Genomic DNA, 15,225 nt, shown 5'->3' with positions numbered 1-15,225 from the left:
TCACTTGTATTCATTTTAGAAACCAAAAAAGTCTCTATACTCATAAAATGGTGTTTCAACTACCTGGGCAGGTACAAAGTTAATTTTAAACTCCTACAGAGAGATAAACAAAAGGCTGGTCCACGTACTGCAGCTCGGATTATTGAGTAAACGCTGTTTCACAGTCTAAGGCTGATAATAGTACTGCCGTGGGGAAAACCTTCGGCAGATCCTCTCTCCCAGGCGCACAAGCTAAAGCTTTACTGTGAACAGAAGCTCCTGAGGGGGCAGGAGAAAAGCGCAACGAGGGGAGCAGTCCGTCACGGTGCCGTGTACCCTTCTCATTGTGTTCAATGTGTCAGCGGTATTCGAGTTCTCACGCGTTACGAATCTCCCTGTAAAACTCACAGCTCCCAGCACATAATCAGAAAGGAGCAAGTACACTTTTACACCTTAAGGTGGAAGATAGGAAAGATGATTCAATTCACACTATAAATGTAGTATTAAATATATGCTTCATTTTAAAGAAATCTATAAAACATTCAGCCTCACTTTTCCATCTGGACCAAAAAAATGCAGGAGGAATGTCTCTCCATTTGGACTAAACTTTAACACAGTAAACTGTCATCTCCTCCTGGTGAGAGAGTCCACGGCAGAACCACGGCTTCATGCAATCTGAAAATACCTTACAAAATTACATATGCACTACTCTCTGGTCCAGCGATTCCATTTCTAGTATTTCCCTACATCTGCATAGGCAAAACGTCAAGTACACAAGGTTATCAGATATGTGAGGCAGCAATTTTTATCATAGCAAGGCTGAAAACATCTTAAATGTCCATCAGTGGGAAGCAGATTTAAAAAATCATGATGTATTCCATGGTACATCCACTCAGTGGAGTACTGTGTAGCTGTTAAAAATAAAATGATTTGGAAAGATGTCCAAAAAAACATTGTTTAGTGAAAAAAACAAGACAGAACAGCATGTATTGGGTAGCATGTTATGACTTGTTTTAAAAAAAAGGAGAAAACGTATATACTTACTTACACAAGCAGAGAATGATACCTACAGAAAACGTAAGAAGCCAAGGAAACAGTCGCCTACGGAGCTAAACTGGTGATTACGAGGTCATGGGTGAGAGATTTTTCACTATATACCTTTTTTTTTCTTTCTCTGTATGGGAATTCATCACTATAAACTTTTAATCTTCTCGAATTTGAACTATGTGAATGTACTATCTACATACAAACTAAAAAAAAGGGACTTCCCTGGTGGCGCAGTGGTTAAGAACCCGCCTGCCAATGCAGGGGACACGGGTTCGAGTCCTGGTCCGGGAAGATCCCACATGCTGCGGAGCAACTAAGCCTGTGCACCACAACTACTGAGCCTGTGCGCTACAGCCCACGAGCCACAACTACTGAGCCCGCGTGCCACAACTACTGAGCCCACATGCCACAACTACTGAGCCCACACGCCCTAGAGCCCGTGCTCTGCAACAAGAGAAGCCACTGCAATGAGAAGCCTGCGCACCACAACCAAGAGTAGCCCCCGCTCCCCACAACTAGAGAAAGCCTGCGCACAGCAACAGAGACCCAAAGCAGCCAAAACTAAAATTAAATTTAAAAAAAAATTTTTTAACGATATAACATAAAATTTAATGCCGAGTTTATAAATAAATCTGGAGAAAACTGCTCTTTTAAAATCTTGAGTTTTCCACCCCCAGACACAGTATATAGTTCACAATTTATTCAAGCATTCCTTTCGGTCCTTTGATAAACTATTTTATATAAATATCTATGAACTACGTATTATATACAAAACTCTAGTGTACAGGTTTATTTTTCCCATTCAAAAACTAAAACTTTACCAAAATATATGTTGGCAAATATTTAAGGTGTGTTAAAAAAAATCATGCTGTGACTAACCCTTCTGACGACACGAGTTGCTGATTCACACATCTAAAGTACCCCTATTCCTTTAAACTGACATTATCTGCTATCCCAATGTTCTATTTCTCAAGACAGTAATAAAATCAACTTTTAAAAATATGTCCACAGAATCAATGGGAATATAAATAATTCTTAACTTTACCACTTTATCTTTTAAAAACCTGGGCTTTTTTTCCTTTAAATTCCTACATAAATTCCAAAATTCTGACCCTTCTCTTTTTCGCTTACTATTACAACGTAAAGAACAAAATGTGAACAGCGAAACTCTTCTCCGACTGTAGGTCGGCCGTGGTGACGGCTCAGAGGCTGAAACACTTGAACACGGCCACGTCACACACACACTCCGCCCACTCGGACAACTGCCAGTCCATCAGCTCGAGGGAATGCTAGGCTTTGAGCAAGTCTCCCAAAGCTGCAGCCTCTTCCTTAGCTGGACTGGATATTCTGCATAGGCTCTTTTCTTTCTTTTTTCTTTCTGCTTGAAGAGCTCTTGTAAACCGAGAGCTTCCAGTGTGCTTTGAGAGACACTGCCCACCCACACCGTCCAGCCCTCCCTCTTCAAATGGCTCAGGAACTGAACTACTTTACACACCCTTTGGCCACAGAGGTAAGCTGGAGGGAGGTGACGGGCTCACAGGAATGACCTTTGGGGACAGGCTGAACGCTCTACATGTTCAGCTCCGAGTCCTCTGTTGAACACCAGGAGTATCAAAGCAATGGCTGGACGAAAATACCCTCTATCACAGGGGTCCCCAACCCCTGGGCCACGGACCGGTACCGGCGCACGGCCTGTTAGCAACCAAGCCGCACGGCAGGAGGTGAGCGGCGGGCGAGCGAGCGAACCTTCATCAGCCGCTGCCCATCGCTCCCCATCGCCCGCATTGCCCCGTCCGTGGAAGAACTCTCTTCCACGAAACCGGTCCCTGGTGCCCAAAAGGCTGAGGACCGCTGCTCTATTACCTCTGGGGGTTTGGGAAGAGGAGTCAGATTGTGTGGAAGAGGACTGAAGCCTTACTGGGCTCCTCATCAATACTGCAGGACTACAAGGAAAGGGGATAAGTAACTTTTGGAGGAACAAAAGTGGCTTCCTCCTCAGAAGAAGTTTAATTTCTATCCAAGAAATAACATAGGATGGTTAATGCCTTATATACTTTTTCAACCTGGCAGTTAACCAAGAATAACATCTCTATAATTTTTTTCGCTTTAAACCAGGGGTCCCCAACCCCGGGCCAGTACCGGTCCACGTCCTGTTAGGAACCAGGCCGCAGAGCAGGAGGTGAGCGGCAGGCGGGCAGCGAATGAAGCTTCATCTGCCGCTCCCCATCGCTCGCATTACCGCGTGAGCCTTCCCCCACCCCTACCCACCCACCCCGTCCGTGGAAAAACCGTCTTCCGTGAAACCAGACCCTGGTGCCAAAAAGCTTGGGGAGCGCTGCTTCAAACTAGACATTACAAGTCAATACGGTAAATCTACACCCCAAAATTGAAAAGCAAAACCTTACGGATCTGACATGAGACAGACCAAAGATGATGGAATTTTCAATAACCTGCATTCAAATAAGCCACCTTTATTAACTACAAGAAGGTATTTAGCTGTATGCCTCGGCAGTTACTAAGGCCTTATATTACGTGCTATTGTGAATACTGTCAACGTAACAAGACTTATCTGAGTGAGAAAAGAAAGAGTCTGACTCCAGTCTCTGATAACAATGCCAAGTCAGAAGATAAAACAGTATTTAGCTGAAAAACATCCCACGGAAGGGTAAATTCCTTTCCTAAAGAACCTAAGATATTATGAGACATAAAATACACCACTTGTCCCCACGAACCCAACCAATTAAATTTTATAGCTTTGCTTTCTTTCAGAAATCTATTCTATATTTAGATTCGTCCACCTAGGTATCTAGATACCAATAGACAGAGCCGTAGATAGACGTATATGTGTGTGTAGTTCTTTAAAAGGGTACCTATTGCAATTGTCAGGTCTCTTCTGAGGGCAAATCCCACTAATCTCTGAGACTCTTTGGACATTATGACAGGAAAGCCGTTGTAGCTGGTCTCGTTAATCATGTTTTCTATGTCATCCACGGTCATGTTGTCCTGGGTCAGGACGGCCAGCGGAGGGTCACTCCTTCGAGGCCTCATGACATCGGCAGCCAGGGTGGTATGAGTGAATTCTTCTTTTGCATCCAAGAAAGGGTATCCATTTAGCCGGATGTGAGCTTCATAAATGCCTTCCCTCCCAAAGGCATCTCCAACCCATTTACTGGTCATTACTGCAGCCATCAGGGGAACAATATACTCCAAGCCTCCAGTGAGCTCAAAAACAATGACCACCAGGGACACGGTCATCCTCGTCACACCACCTGAAAAAAATAAGACCACAGGTCAGGTCAGGAAGGGCAGGGTCCTCATCAATCCACGGTGGTAGAATTTCCGCACTAGGCAGGTGGACACAAATTATAAACAGAACTTAGTGAAAAGGATCATCGCTATTTTAATAACATCTAGAGAAACCATCTTCTTTGTTTATAACACAGAAGACTATTAAAATAACATTTTAAAACTGGTTTACTTCAGATAAAAAAATCACAGCTGACTGACTAATACAGTTTGCCATTTTGGTTTACTGCTATCACAAAGATAATTTCACCGCTGTAAAAGCTTACAATTAATTCTTAAAGAACTTGGTGAAGCACAGCATAGCTAACTTGTTTACTACCAATTTACAAATTAAACTCGTGGGTAGAATATTAAATTAATACATTTCTCTCCTCTAAATCTCTTCAAAATGAATAAAACACTCTGACGCCTTGCGGTTTCTGGTAACAGTGTAATGCCCCCACTTAGAAAACTCACCTGAACTATTCCAGGTATCTACCAGATCACCACTGTGAACCCTGCTCACTGCTGAGGCCTCCCTGACCCAGGCCCCTCCACCCACGCTGTGTCTGTCCCGTGTCTCTGGCTACCCACACCTTATCTTCCAGCTACGCTGGTCTCATTTCCAACTGTGAAGACTCTGGGGGACCCACTGTCGCAGAAACCACCACACACTCAAAGCCAAACCCCTCTTCTCCCCCAGAGTGCTCCCATTCCGGCCCCCAACTCCAGGACCAGACAACACATCCCTCCTGACAACCTAGTGGCCACTCCTGGTTCATCCCTTTACTCTATCCCAACATCTAGACTCTCACCTAGTCCTAGCTGATGTGCTCTGCAAACTATCTAGGGGCCCCTTTCTCAGTATTCTCACTATTACCCACCTAGTCAGACCCTCAAGTCTTGGCTCCTGAATTTGAATACTGTTTCATCTAACCTCCCTGACTGCGGGGCCCATTACCTTCCATCCACTTTATAAGCCATGTCCCCAGGTTAACTTCCCTAAGTGCTACTTTCACCATGTTGCTCCTTGGCTCAAAAACCTACCAGGGCTTGTCAGTTGATACTGTGTGAAGCTAAAGCTCTTCCTTTTTGTTTTTTAACCTAAAAATAGAAGGGAGAAAGAACCTACTATATATTAGGTATCTACACTATGCCTGGGATACCCTAGGCGGTTTACAAAGGCTTTTATTTTTTTAACCAAGCACGTATTTTACCAGGCACTGTGCTAACAGCTTTATATGCATTTTATTTTACATAATTCTCAAAAACAACTGTAGGAAATAAGTAGTTATTATTTCCATTTTAAAGATAAGATAAAAATCAAGCAGTAAAGGAATTTTCCCCAAATCATCACACTAAAAATGGCAAAGCCACAACCCTACCACGGATCTGACCAGTTCCAAATAGAAATTCATCCTGACATAAGTCACTGCCCCCTTCTCACCAATCCACCTTTCTTTCCCAAAGTGCCCAAAACACACTCTCTACTTCAACACTGCCAGGTTCTCCAAAGCCCCCCGCGTGCCGCGTTCACGCGTCCCGACCCCCCGCTGTCTGCACGTCACTCTCCTCTTCAGCAAAGGCAGCCCCTTCAAGCCCTGCTCCTCTTCCAGAGCCCCTGCCGCCACCCTCCCTCTGGATCCCCGCAGGGCCCCTGCCCGCGCTCCTGCGCTGGAGCCCATCGCCTCGCGCCGTGCTCCTCCGTTTCAGCAGCGCTGGCCTCGTCCCCCGACCCGCGGCTCGCGAGGGGCGGGCCCACGCTCACGCCGCTCACGCCGCTCACGCTGCTTTCTGTACCGCGCACCGCACCCCGCGCGACGGCGCTCACCGCAAAGCGGATGCCTACTTGCTGCTCTGAAGACAGCGATTCCTCCCAACACTTGCATTTAATATGACACTTTGGAAGATCAATAACTACACAGTTCTGGCTCACTGAACAAAACTGAGTCAAAATACCAATTATAGTTAAATATTATAACCAAAGTTTAGTTGACGTTTTAAATATAAAATAAAATAATGATTTTTCATGTCCAAGAGGACAAAAAATAGACTCTTAAGAATGTAATGCAGACATTTCGCTTTTCTTTGCCTTAAAGCACTAGTTAGTTTTTTCCTTCGGCTGTAAATGCATCTTAAATGGAGGCAGCCTGGTAAAGAACCTTTTACTAAGGCTGACGGGGAACCTCTGCGGAGGCGGAGTAAAGGTACCCCGAAGCTCTGCTGAGTGCTAACCCAGGAACCACGCTAGAGGGGCTGCAGGTAAGCCACGCACCCCGACAACGAGAAAACACACACCTCCTTGGCCAGGATTCAAATCAAGGCTCTGTTGTACCGAGATGTTTTCTGCCCTACAGCATCACGGATATTAAAAAGACGTTAACTGCTCCCACGGTGTTGCAGTCACAAGCGTGCAGGGACCGGCGAGGTGACAACCAGCGCTGCACAGGCCACATGCCTCGCCGTGCCCTCCTCCCCCGCCCCGCTCCGCCCCCGGCCACAGACACACGCGCGCATGCGCAGGGCCCCGTTACCTAAGCAGGCGGCCGCGCCGACCATGGCGTAAAGGCCGGGGGTGATGCAGTCGGCCCCGACCTCACACCACTCCTTGAAGATGAACCAGTCGTGGTGATAGTAGGCCAGCTGCTCCACTGCGATGCCCACGATGCGGCCGGCGATCGCGCCGATGGCCATGCTGGGGATGAACAAGCCCGACGGGACCTGCAACGGGGCAAGCGCTCGGTGAGGCACGTCCCCTGCGCGCCTGCTCCAGACCGACGGTCGAAGCCTTGAGGCGCAGCACGGAATCCTGGCGCAAAGGGAACTGCAGCAAACCCTTGTTCTAACTGTAAGGGCAACAATCCCACCAGCTCAGTTACAAAGTAACAACCCACACTCCCCAGCCCAAAGAGAAGGTGACCCAAGGGTTATTTCTCCGTTAGCTCAGGGGTCTCTTCATGCCGGTCCCTTACATACACACATACACGAAACGATTAAAAGGCGCACAGTTTTCTTGATTCAATTTAGTGAGGAAACCAGGAACAGTGCAGACCAACTATTTAACCAATATTAAAAGACCAACAGCTCCAACCTGCCAGGCACGAAACGAGCCCAGCACAGAGCAATACGTGTTGACAACTGCGTCAGGTCATGAAAAGAATATGCACACAGAAGGGATCAAAACAGACGTTTCACTCTCCCACCAGGTAGGCCCTCAGCCAGAGCGGAGGGCAACGTGGGCCTTGGCGGCCTGCCCGCTGCCTCTGGCTTCCGTGGGAGAAAGCTGGATTTACAGAGCAGACTCCCTGCAGAAGTGGGGGCTGTAGTGGCTCTTCTAACTTGGTTCTCTATGAAAAAAGGGGAAACTTCACGGCTTTTCTATCACTTAACCCACATGCCCAGCGGACTAAGGCAGAGCCCAACAGAAGAGAGAGACGGTGGTTCAAAGGCTGCTGTTGCTGCAGTCTGCTGAGCTGCAGCTGTCCTCCCCGTGGCTCATGGTGCTGTGTCATCAATGAATGGTAGCAGCTGCGTCAGCCACAGGCGCCGGCCTTTAAAGAACGAGGGTCCGAAGGACAGACATCTGATTCCCACACACATCACTGACGATCGTAAGAATTACATCTCCGGCAAATCACTAACTGATGAATGTTATTCTCACTTTCATAAATTCAAAAGAAGCAATGTCCCAGGGCACAAGGCCTAGCTGCCTGAAACCCCTGGTGGAAAGGCCTGGTACTCCCAGGCCTAGTGACTGAGCTCTGAGCCCACAGGGCCCTCTCCAGCCAACATCCCACAGTGATACAGGAGGCAGAGCAAGGTCTCCCCACACACACCCACATCCTAATTCCTGGGAATCGGTCCGCCGCACGCAGGGGGGATTCAGGTTGTTTAATCAGCTGACCTGAAAACAGGAGATTACCCCGATGATATGGGTGGGCCTGAAGTAATCACAAAGGCTTTTTAAATGTGAAAGAAGGCTTTAGAAGAGCTCGTGTCAGAACGCTGAGATAAAGCAAAGACTTGACCAGCCGTGGCTCTGAGGATGAAGGAAGGGGGCCAGGAACCAAGGCATGTGGAGGCTGGAAAAGGCAAGAAGACGGACTCCCCCCCAGAACCTCCGTAAATCCCTGTTTGCATCTTCACTTTAGCCCAGGGAGATCCAATTTGGATTCCTGATGTCCAGAACTGTAATAAATGTATGTGATTTTGGGGTAATTTGTCACAGCAGCAACAGGAAGCTACTAAAAGTGGTTTTAAAACATAATGATGAATTCTCTGACACCCCTTCCCACTGAGGCAGAGTGTGTGTCCCCTCCCTGAACCCGGGGCCTCTGTGACCGCGCAGAGAAACAGAACTCAACAGGAGGCATGCTGCAGGACATCCTTGGCTAGGTTAGAAACGGTCCTCTTGGAACCATGCTCTGGGGACCCTGAACTGCCACCATGTGAGAAATCTACCCACCCTGAGGCCACCACGAGGGAAAAACCAGAGACAGACAGACAGTGCAGGGGCCCAGATGGTCCCCCCCAGCTGTCTGAACCTGCTCAGCCCAGGTGCCTGACACACGAATGGCTCTGAGATGCCTCACACACGAATGGCTCTGAGATGCCTCACACACGAATGGCTTTGAAATGACCAGCCGAGCCATGTCTTGATGACAACCGTGGAACTGACCACGAACACAATATGCCCAGCTGAGACCCTCCCATCCTACTGACCCAACATCAAGAGCACAGTAAGCGGTTCTCTTAAGCTGCTGGGTTTGGGGTAAGTTGTTAACCCAGCAAGAAACACCATGCTCAACAATATATCCTAAAAAATTCTTCTTTTCATTACTAAGAACTGAACCCAAAAGATAACTTTTTCAGCCTACATTTATGAAGCAACCATCTTTAGATAAAACTTTCATTTCTCGTTCCACATACAAGTTCTGAACATGCCAAGACTACTTACATATCACCTCACAGGAGCACCTACCTTGATACCAAAAGTGAACACTGTCATTATGATTTTAAATATGAGCGCCAAGCATAACTGCCATATAGCTGAATATACTCCAAGGCCTGCTGGACGATCAGGAAGGTCATCCACGATTTTACTGGCGTTCATGTCATTCCTGTAGTCGCAGAGAGAAGAGGATTCCAGGGGGCCGCAGTCTGTGAAAAGCTCTTTGATCAGCTCACTGGTGTTGAGCCTCGTGTAGGGGTTAGGGAAGGCTGCCACAGCGGTGACGGCTGCGACAACGATGACCTCGAGAACAGGGTACTTTCCAAACGTGGTCGATTTGCGGCGGCGACACCAGGCAATGTTTGCCCTAATGAAAAAGGCTCCCCACAGCCCTCCAAATACCCCGAGGAGAATAAAGGGAAACAGTTCAAAAAGGTACCACGGTGTATGGTACTCCACATAAAAAAGGACCAGACGGCTATTACCAAATGGATTGATGGATCTCAAAACAAATGCAGCCACTAAAGCAGCAAAAAATGATCTCCATAAAGTTTTTAGAGGAAAATAATAGCTAACCTAAAAAAAAAAGGAAAAGAAAAATTAATGCTATAATTTTATAAGATAGTTCTGATATGTTATAACTTGAACGGTAAATATCAACACTCTAAATTTTGCTGCAGCTAGAATTTACATATAATGGATTTTACCGTGGTAAGAAAAATACAACTATTTAGTAACTTTGGCTATCACATCATTACTAATTCACAGTATCAACTGATTATAAATGTCTAATAATTATTTTAAATACATAGCATTGTGTTATTTTTAACATGAGCTTCATGCCAATTCAATCATGGTAGTTAAGAATAAATGTACCACCACCAACTCCTGTTAGTTCATAAAGAAGTATTTAATTTCCCTCATATATTAAAGCAAAAAGAAGAACATAAACAACTGGGGGAGAAAAGTAAATTTTAAACATTTCTAAGTCACATTTTTGTGTAAATGTGTAAAAACTCTTAAGCACCAGTGAGAACACAAAAACAAAATATTCCACTGAAGCGACCAGAGTTATTTCCTTAAACATCAATAACTGCCATAGAAATAATCACACAAGAAAAACTTAAAAAGACTTAGAAACTGATTAAAAATCTTCAAATAAAAACAAGGCTATAATTTAGCCAATAAGGATTGTTTCCAATATTTTCTATTTGTGCTTACTCTTATGTTCAACAAAGTTAAATTTTAAATAATCACTAACATTTTATACATGAATAATATTTTTAAAAAGACTTTTCTCAATAAAGAACATATATATTACTTTTCATGACTTTTTAATGTAAGAAAGAGTGAAAAATAACTATGAAAATAAATTTGAAAACTTAAAAGCAAAGTCTGTATCTATTACACTAGCTATAAAACTGAAAAGTGTGCCAAAATACATGTGTAATGGTAATTATACATAATTTTAATTGCTGGTTGTTGTTGTTTTTACCCTACCTCTTCCAGGCTGAAAAGAACTCCTCCGATCGGTGCACCAAAAGCTACAGAAACACCTGCAGCTGAGGCAGCTGATAGCACCTACAAAGAGGATGCAGGTTATTTCACATGTTCTTATAAACTCAAGTATACCAAACACAAATTCTTCATGTTACTCAAATTTTCGAAATGCCCTTCTGAATTTAACTCACATGTCTCCCTCTCTCCAAGCAAAGGCAAATATTTCTTCTAAAAAGATTTTCTTCTCTTCTGCTTTAATTGAAAGGTCACTCTTATATTCAATATTCAGTCAAAAAACATTTGTGTGAGATATACCAATGTAATAAGCAGGATGTAAAGAAAAGGCAATGACCACAGACAACCTTCGAGATGTGTGCTTGAGGACAGCAGTGGAGAGACCAGTGGAGAGAGCTGTTTGTTTGTTTTTAAACAGGATATTATTTCTTCAGATTTTGGAGCTCACTGCTGCATCATTAATAATTACTCCAGCCCACATCCTAGTGAAATATCCAGGGAACTTAAAACCTATAGCGCTCCCTACAGGTTCCGTTCCCTAAGTCCTCTGAAGAGCCCGCTCCTGCCCCCAGGGGAGCCTCGGCTGAAGGTGCAAACCACGGCCGCCCGAGGGCGCACGCGCACCACAGGCCACAGCAAGGAAGAAGCAGCACGCGCGGGCCTCCCTCCCGTCCCCAGGCGGCCAGTGAACGCTGCCCACCTCCCACCAGGGCGAAGCCAAACACACATAGCAAGTCACTGGGCACCTACTGGTAATCAAGTACTTCCCTAAGTCTTTATTCCTTTCACTACTCTACTCCAGTAAATATCTGAGGCTACCAAAGCATTTCCTCAAATGGTGAATTCTGACATCTCTGAAAGAGAAATCTGAAATAATAAAAATTAAACTGTAAGTGTTAAGAGCACGAACTCCATAGTCAGGCTCCAGAGTCAGTAGTTGGTAAATTAAAAATGAACAAATACTTGTTTTAATTAAATTGTACCCGGCTTTAGAAGGCAGACTGCTTGTTTGGGGGAGGAGGAAGAGCAAATCTAACTTACCGTTTTGTTTTTTTCCACCAACAGGACTGCAGACAACAGACGTAACTGAATTCTCTGACTCTACGTTTATTATAATAGAAATTTACAATCAAGCTAGCACCCACATACCTAAAAGTCACAGATGTTTTTGTCTGTTTCATAAATATCTAAGAATCACTTAATTTAAACATGTCAAGGAAGTGGTCAAGGGAAGAAGGCCAAAATACGAAGCCTAAATGCTTTCAACTAACGTGTGAACTCTAGTCATTTACGCGCCAAGGTGTCAGAATCAAGTTAATGTCATAAACATTACTAATCTTCACAGTGTGCACATTAAAATCTGGGTGAATTTAATTTCTATAATATTTTCTAATAAATTGATTTTTGTACTTATAATGAATAAATAGAAATTAAAATCTTACCCCACAAATGCCAAGGTACAATAGCAAGTAAAGGAACTGCACTGGGTAGACAAATGCAGTTGAGACTGGGGAAACAGGAGGGGACTGGGCTCCCAAAGTCTAGAGCTAATAAGAAGGTCCCAGGAGCCCACTTTTCTTCTAGAAAATATCCACAGCAACCTAGAAACATCAGGGGAACTCTATGATATATCAAGTTTAAAGGTCTCCTGGAAGATCTCAGGCAAGAGGAAGTCCGGTATCCCCTTAACGTGAATCTCTGATGTAACCTCAGGAGGTTAAAGACCCTTCGAGCTTCTGTAAGGTGCCAGAGAGCTCTCTGAGATGACACACCTCTCCCACTGGGCATCAGACACCTCCTCCAGAGGAAGACAGCTGGTGAGATGGCCCACCCCAGGAGAAACACTGATCCGGAGAAACGGGAGTAAAAACAATGTTACATTTGGGAAACACTTCAGAGGAGGAGAAGTGTCAGGCAGAGCAAAAACAAATGCAAACCTCTGTGAAATTCAGCTGAAACCAATGGACACCAGGCCATCTAAACCTCCCTGAAATACAGGAGTGAGCCACACTGGGGATGGACTCCAGACAGATACTGGAGATCATTCAGAACACATTAAAATTGTAATCTGAATACAGAATTTACCCAATGTGATCTTTACACTAGGAAATTCTTCACTGATTAAGTCTATGTAACAGATGTTCATCTGTCAAACAAAACAAGATGCTTACCTCTCTTTTCTTAGCTTCATTTGTGCTGTACTTCGGAAAGAGGTAGGAAAAGATATTTCCACAGCAACAGGCAACGTGTACCAAGGGCCCTTCTTTTCCTAAACTCAAACCTGATGCCACAGCCAGTACTAATGTGATGGTTTTAATCATTAAAGTCCATTTTCCCAAGTAGCCTCTGATGATGAATCCACTCAAAATAGTTTTAATCTACAAAGGAAAGATCAAGGCAGCTTAATTTCCTTTAAGAAACATGAGACCTTAACTAATAGATTACTCTCTTGTTTTACTCACCCTGCAAACTTTGGTGGACAATGGAAAGATTCACAATTCATTTTTTGAAAGCTTGAACTATTATGCTCTATATAATAAATCTGTAACGTATTCTAATTCTCTTCCCCAGCAAGGATAGAAGGCAACCCTATCTCATGAACAAAACTAAAATACTAGGCCATGTTAAGAGGCTACAGACTTCAATGCAAGGGGTATAATTACATAACCAGCAAATGGTAAATTGGGATATTTCTGTTACAGACATATAATACAGTTAGATACATTTCAGACATTCTGTGTCAGAAATGAAGATATTTTGCCTTTAAAGATATTGTGCCTTCTCAGAGTACTGTAATAATGTGTAATATTTTCCTATATATTAAGAAGGATGAGTGACAACTGCTAAATACTACACAGTATTGCTCCTTATTAAAGATATTCTTAATTAATACAGCTTTAAAATCACTAAAATTGTTTTTAAAAGCAATGCACTAGAAAAAGCTAGTGACTTATTTAAGACAGAAAACTAAAAAGGGAAAAGAAATAAGTTCACATCATGTTCAATCCTAAGTATATTCTTCTTTAAGTCACTGTTGATAAAAAATAAAACCCAAAAGTTTGTACTATGGACCCACTATGATCAAATATTTATTTTAAAGTACAAAAGGGTTATAAATGTTATCTGTCAAATTCAAGGATTATTAACTTATCTAATTAAAAGATAGTTACAAAAAGAAAATGAACGTAATCAAATCTGGTTCATGTGGGCAAAACATCAACTAAGTCACCAAAGAACTTTAGGCTGCAAGATATTTTCCAGCTTCTTGGTGTTTAGCTGAGTGCTGATATTCGTTTAGTCATGTGCGAAATTAGTGGTGAGGACAAAAAATCAACCTCCACAAAAAAACAATGAAACGAGTATGGGGAAGAATTTCTTTCAAAGATGTCTACTATCAGCTGACATTTAAAAAATTTTCTTTTTCATATTACAAACAAACCACTTCCCCAAAACAACCACTACTTTTCCCGCTTACAGGCAAAAAGATCAGTATCACAACTGCAAAATGTTAATGGCACTAAACACTGCACGGCTTACCTCTGGAATCCCAGAGCCACAGGCGTACGGAGCAAACACCTTCACCAGGGAAACGGCAAGAAAGGCGAAACTCAAGGCCCAGAAGATGTACATTATGTAGTTCATGATGTACGAACCAGGACCCTAAAAAACAAATCGTTCAGTAGCATGCACTTAATTTACGGGCACCACTAATTCAAGCGCTTGCCACCTCAGCAGCTTGGGTAAAACCTGTCGAAGGCTCCTGGTTTACTGCCACAATAATAAAAGCTTTACATGAACAAAATATTTAAGTAGAATCTAAAAACATATTTTACACACACCAAGGAGACAATCTATTTAATATTTTTCCTAGCTTCCTCCTGATCCTCAAAGTCTTGTTGCCAAGAATCTCAGCTGCACTTCAATCTCCGCCAACCCACAAACCACTTTTTGGAAACAGCTGGTGAAGACAAAACTAGCTTCACACTCAGATTTCATTTTGCTGCAATTCTCCTGAAGATTAAGTGAGAAACAGCATACTGCCCATCTCACCAGCAGACACAGTCTTTTTAGTGCTAAAATTCAGCTACAATAAAATTTTAAAAACATATCCATATCTTACCATGTAACCATATATATATATATAAAATATAATATTCTAACTTCTAAAATGTTCTTTATAGAACATCAACAATAGTAAAATACTCATTTAAAAACTGTCATGCCACAAAGAAAAATCTAGGCATTTCTGCAAGATATCTCCAGTTAGAAGGCTTATTTTCACTACAATTTTTGATAATTCATACTTCCCAAACAACTGTGATGTATTATGTTAATAGGCACTTTGTGGTTACACAGCTCCTACTGCACTTCTTTTCTACAATAAGAAACACATTTTACGTCATAACCCAGCAGATTTGTATGTGGCTATGCAGTTAATAGAAGAGCCT

At 43.4% G+C, this 15,225-nt stretch overlaps 1 protein-coding gene across 7 annotated transcripts in view; it reads right to left on the bottom strand.

The window, feature by feature from the left end:
* CLCN3 (chloride voltage-gated channel 3) overlaps nt 1–15,225 on the bottom strand; it is an 85,698-nt gene that overhangs the window by 9,898 nt on the left and 60,575 nt on the right. For all 7 annotated transcript variants that reach the window (XM_057549118.1, XM_057549122.1, XM_057549119.1 and 4 more), the window contains 6 exons: nt 14,315–14,437; nt 12,949–13,155; nt 10,763–10,843; nt 9,293–9,838; nt 6,846–7,032; nt 3,897–4,295 (listed from right to left, as the gene is read on the bottom strand). In XM_057549118.1, the coding sequence (XP_057405101.1) occupies nt 3,897–4,295; nt 6,846–7,032; nt 9,293–9,838; nt 10,763–10,843; nt 12,949–13,155; nt 14,315–14,437 (1,543 nt within the window). The remainder of the gene's footprint in view (nt 1–3,896; nt 4,296–6,845; nt 7,033–9,292; nt 9,839–10,762; nt 10,844–12,948; nt 13,156–14,314; nt 14,438–15,225) is intronic.

The sequence above is a fragment of the Balaenoptera acutorostrata genome, chromosome 6 (genome assembly GCF_949987535.1).
Source record: "Balaenoptera acutorostrata chromosome 6, mBalAcu1.1, whole genome shotgun sequence".
In the NCBI taxonomy this organism is placed as follows: Eukaryota; Metazoa; Chordata; class Mammalia; order Artiodactyla; family Balaenopteridae; genus Balaenoptera; species Balaenoptera acutorostrata.
This window is presented reverse-complemented; position numbering and strand designations above follow the sequence as displayed.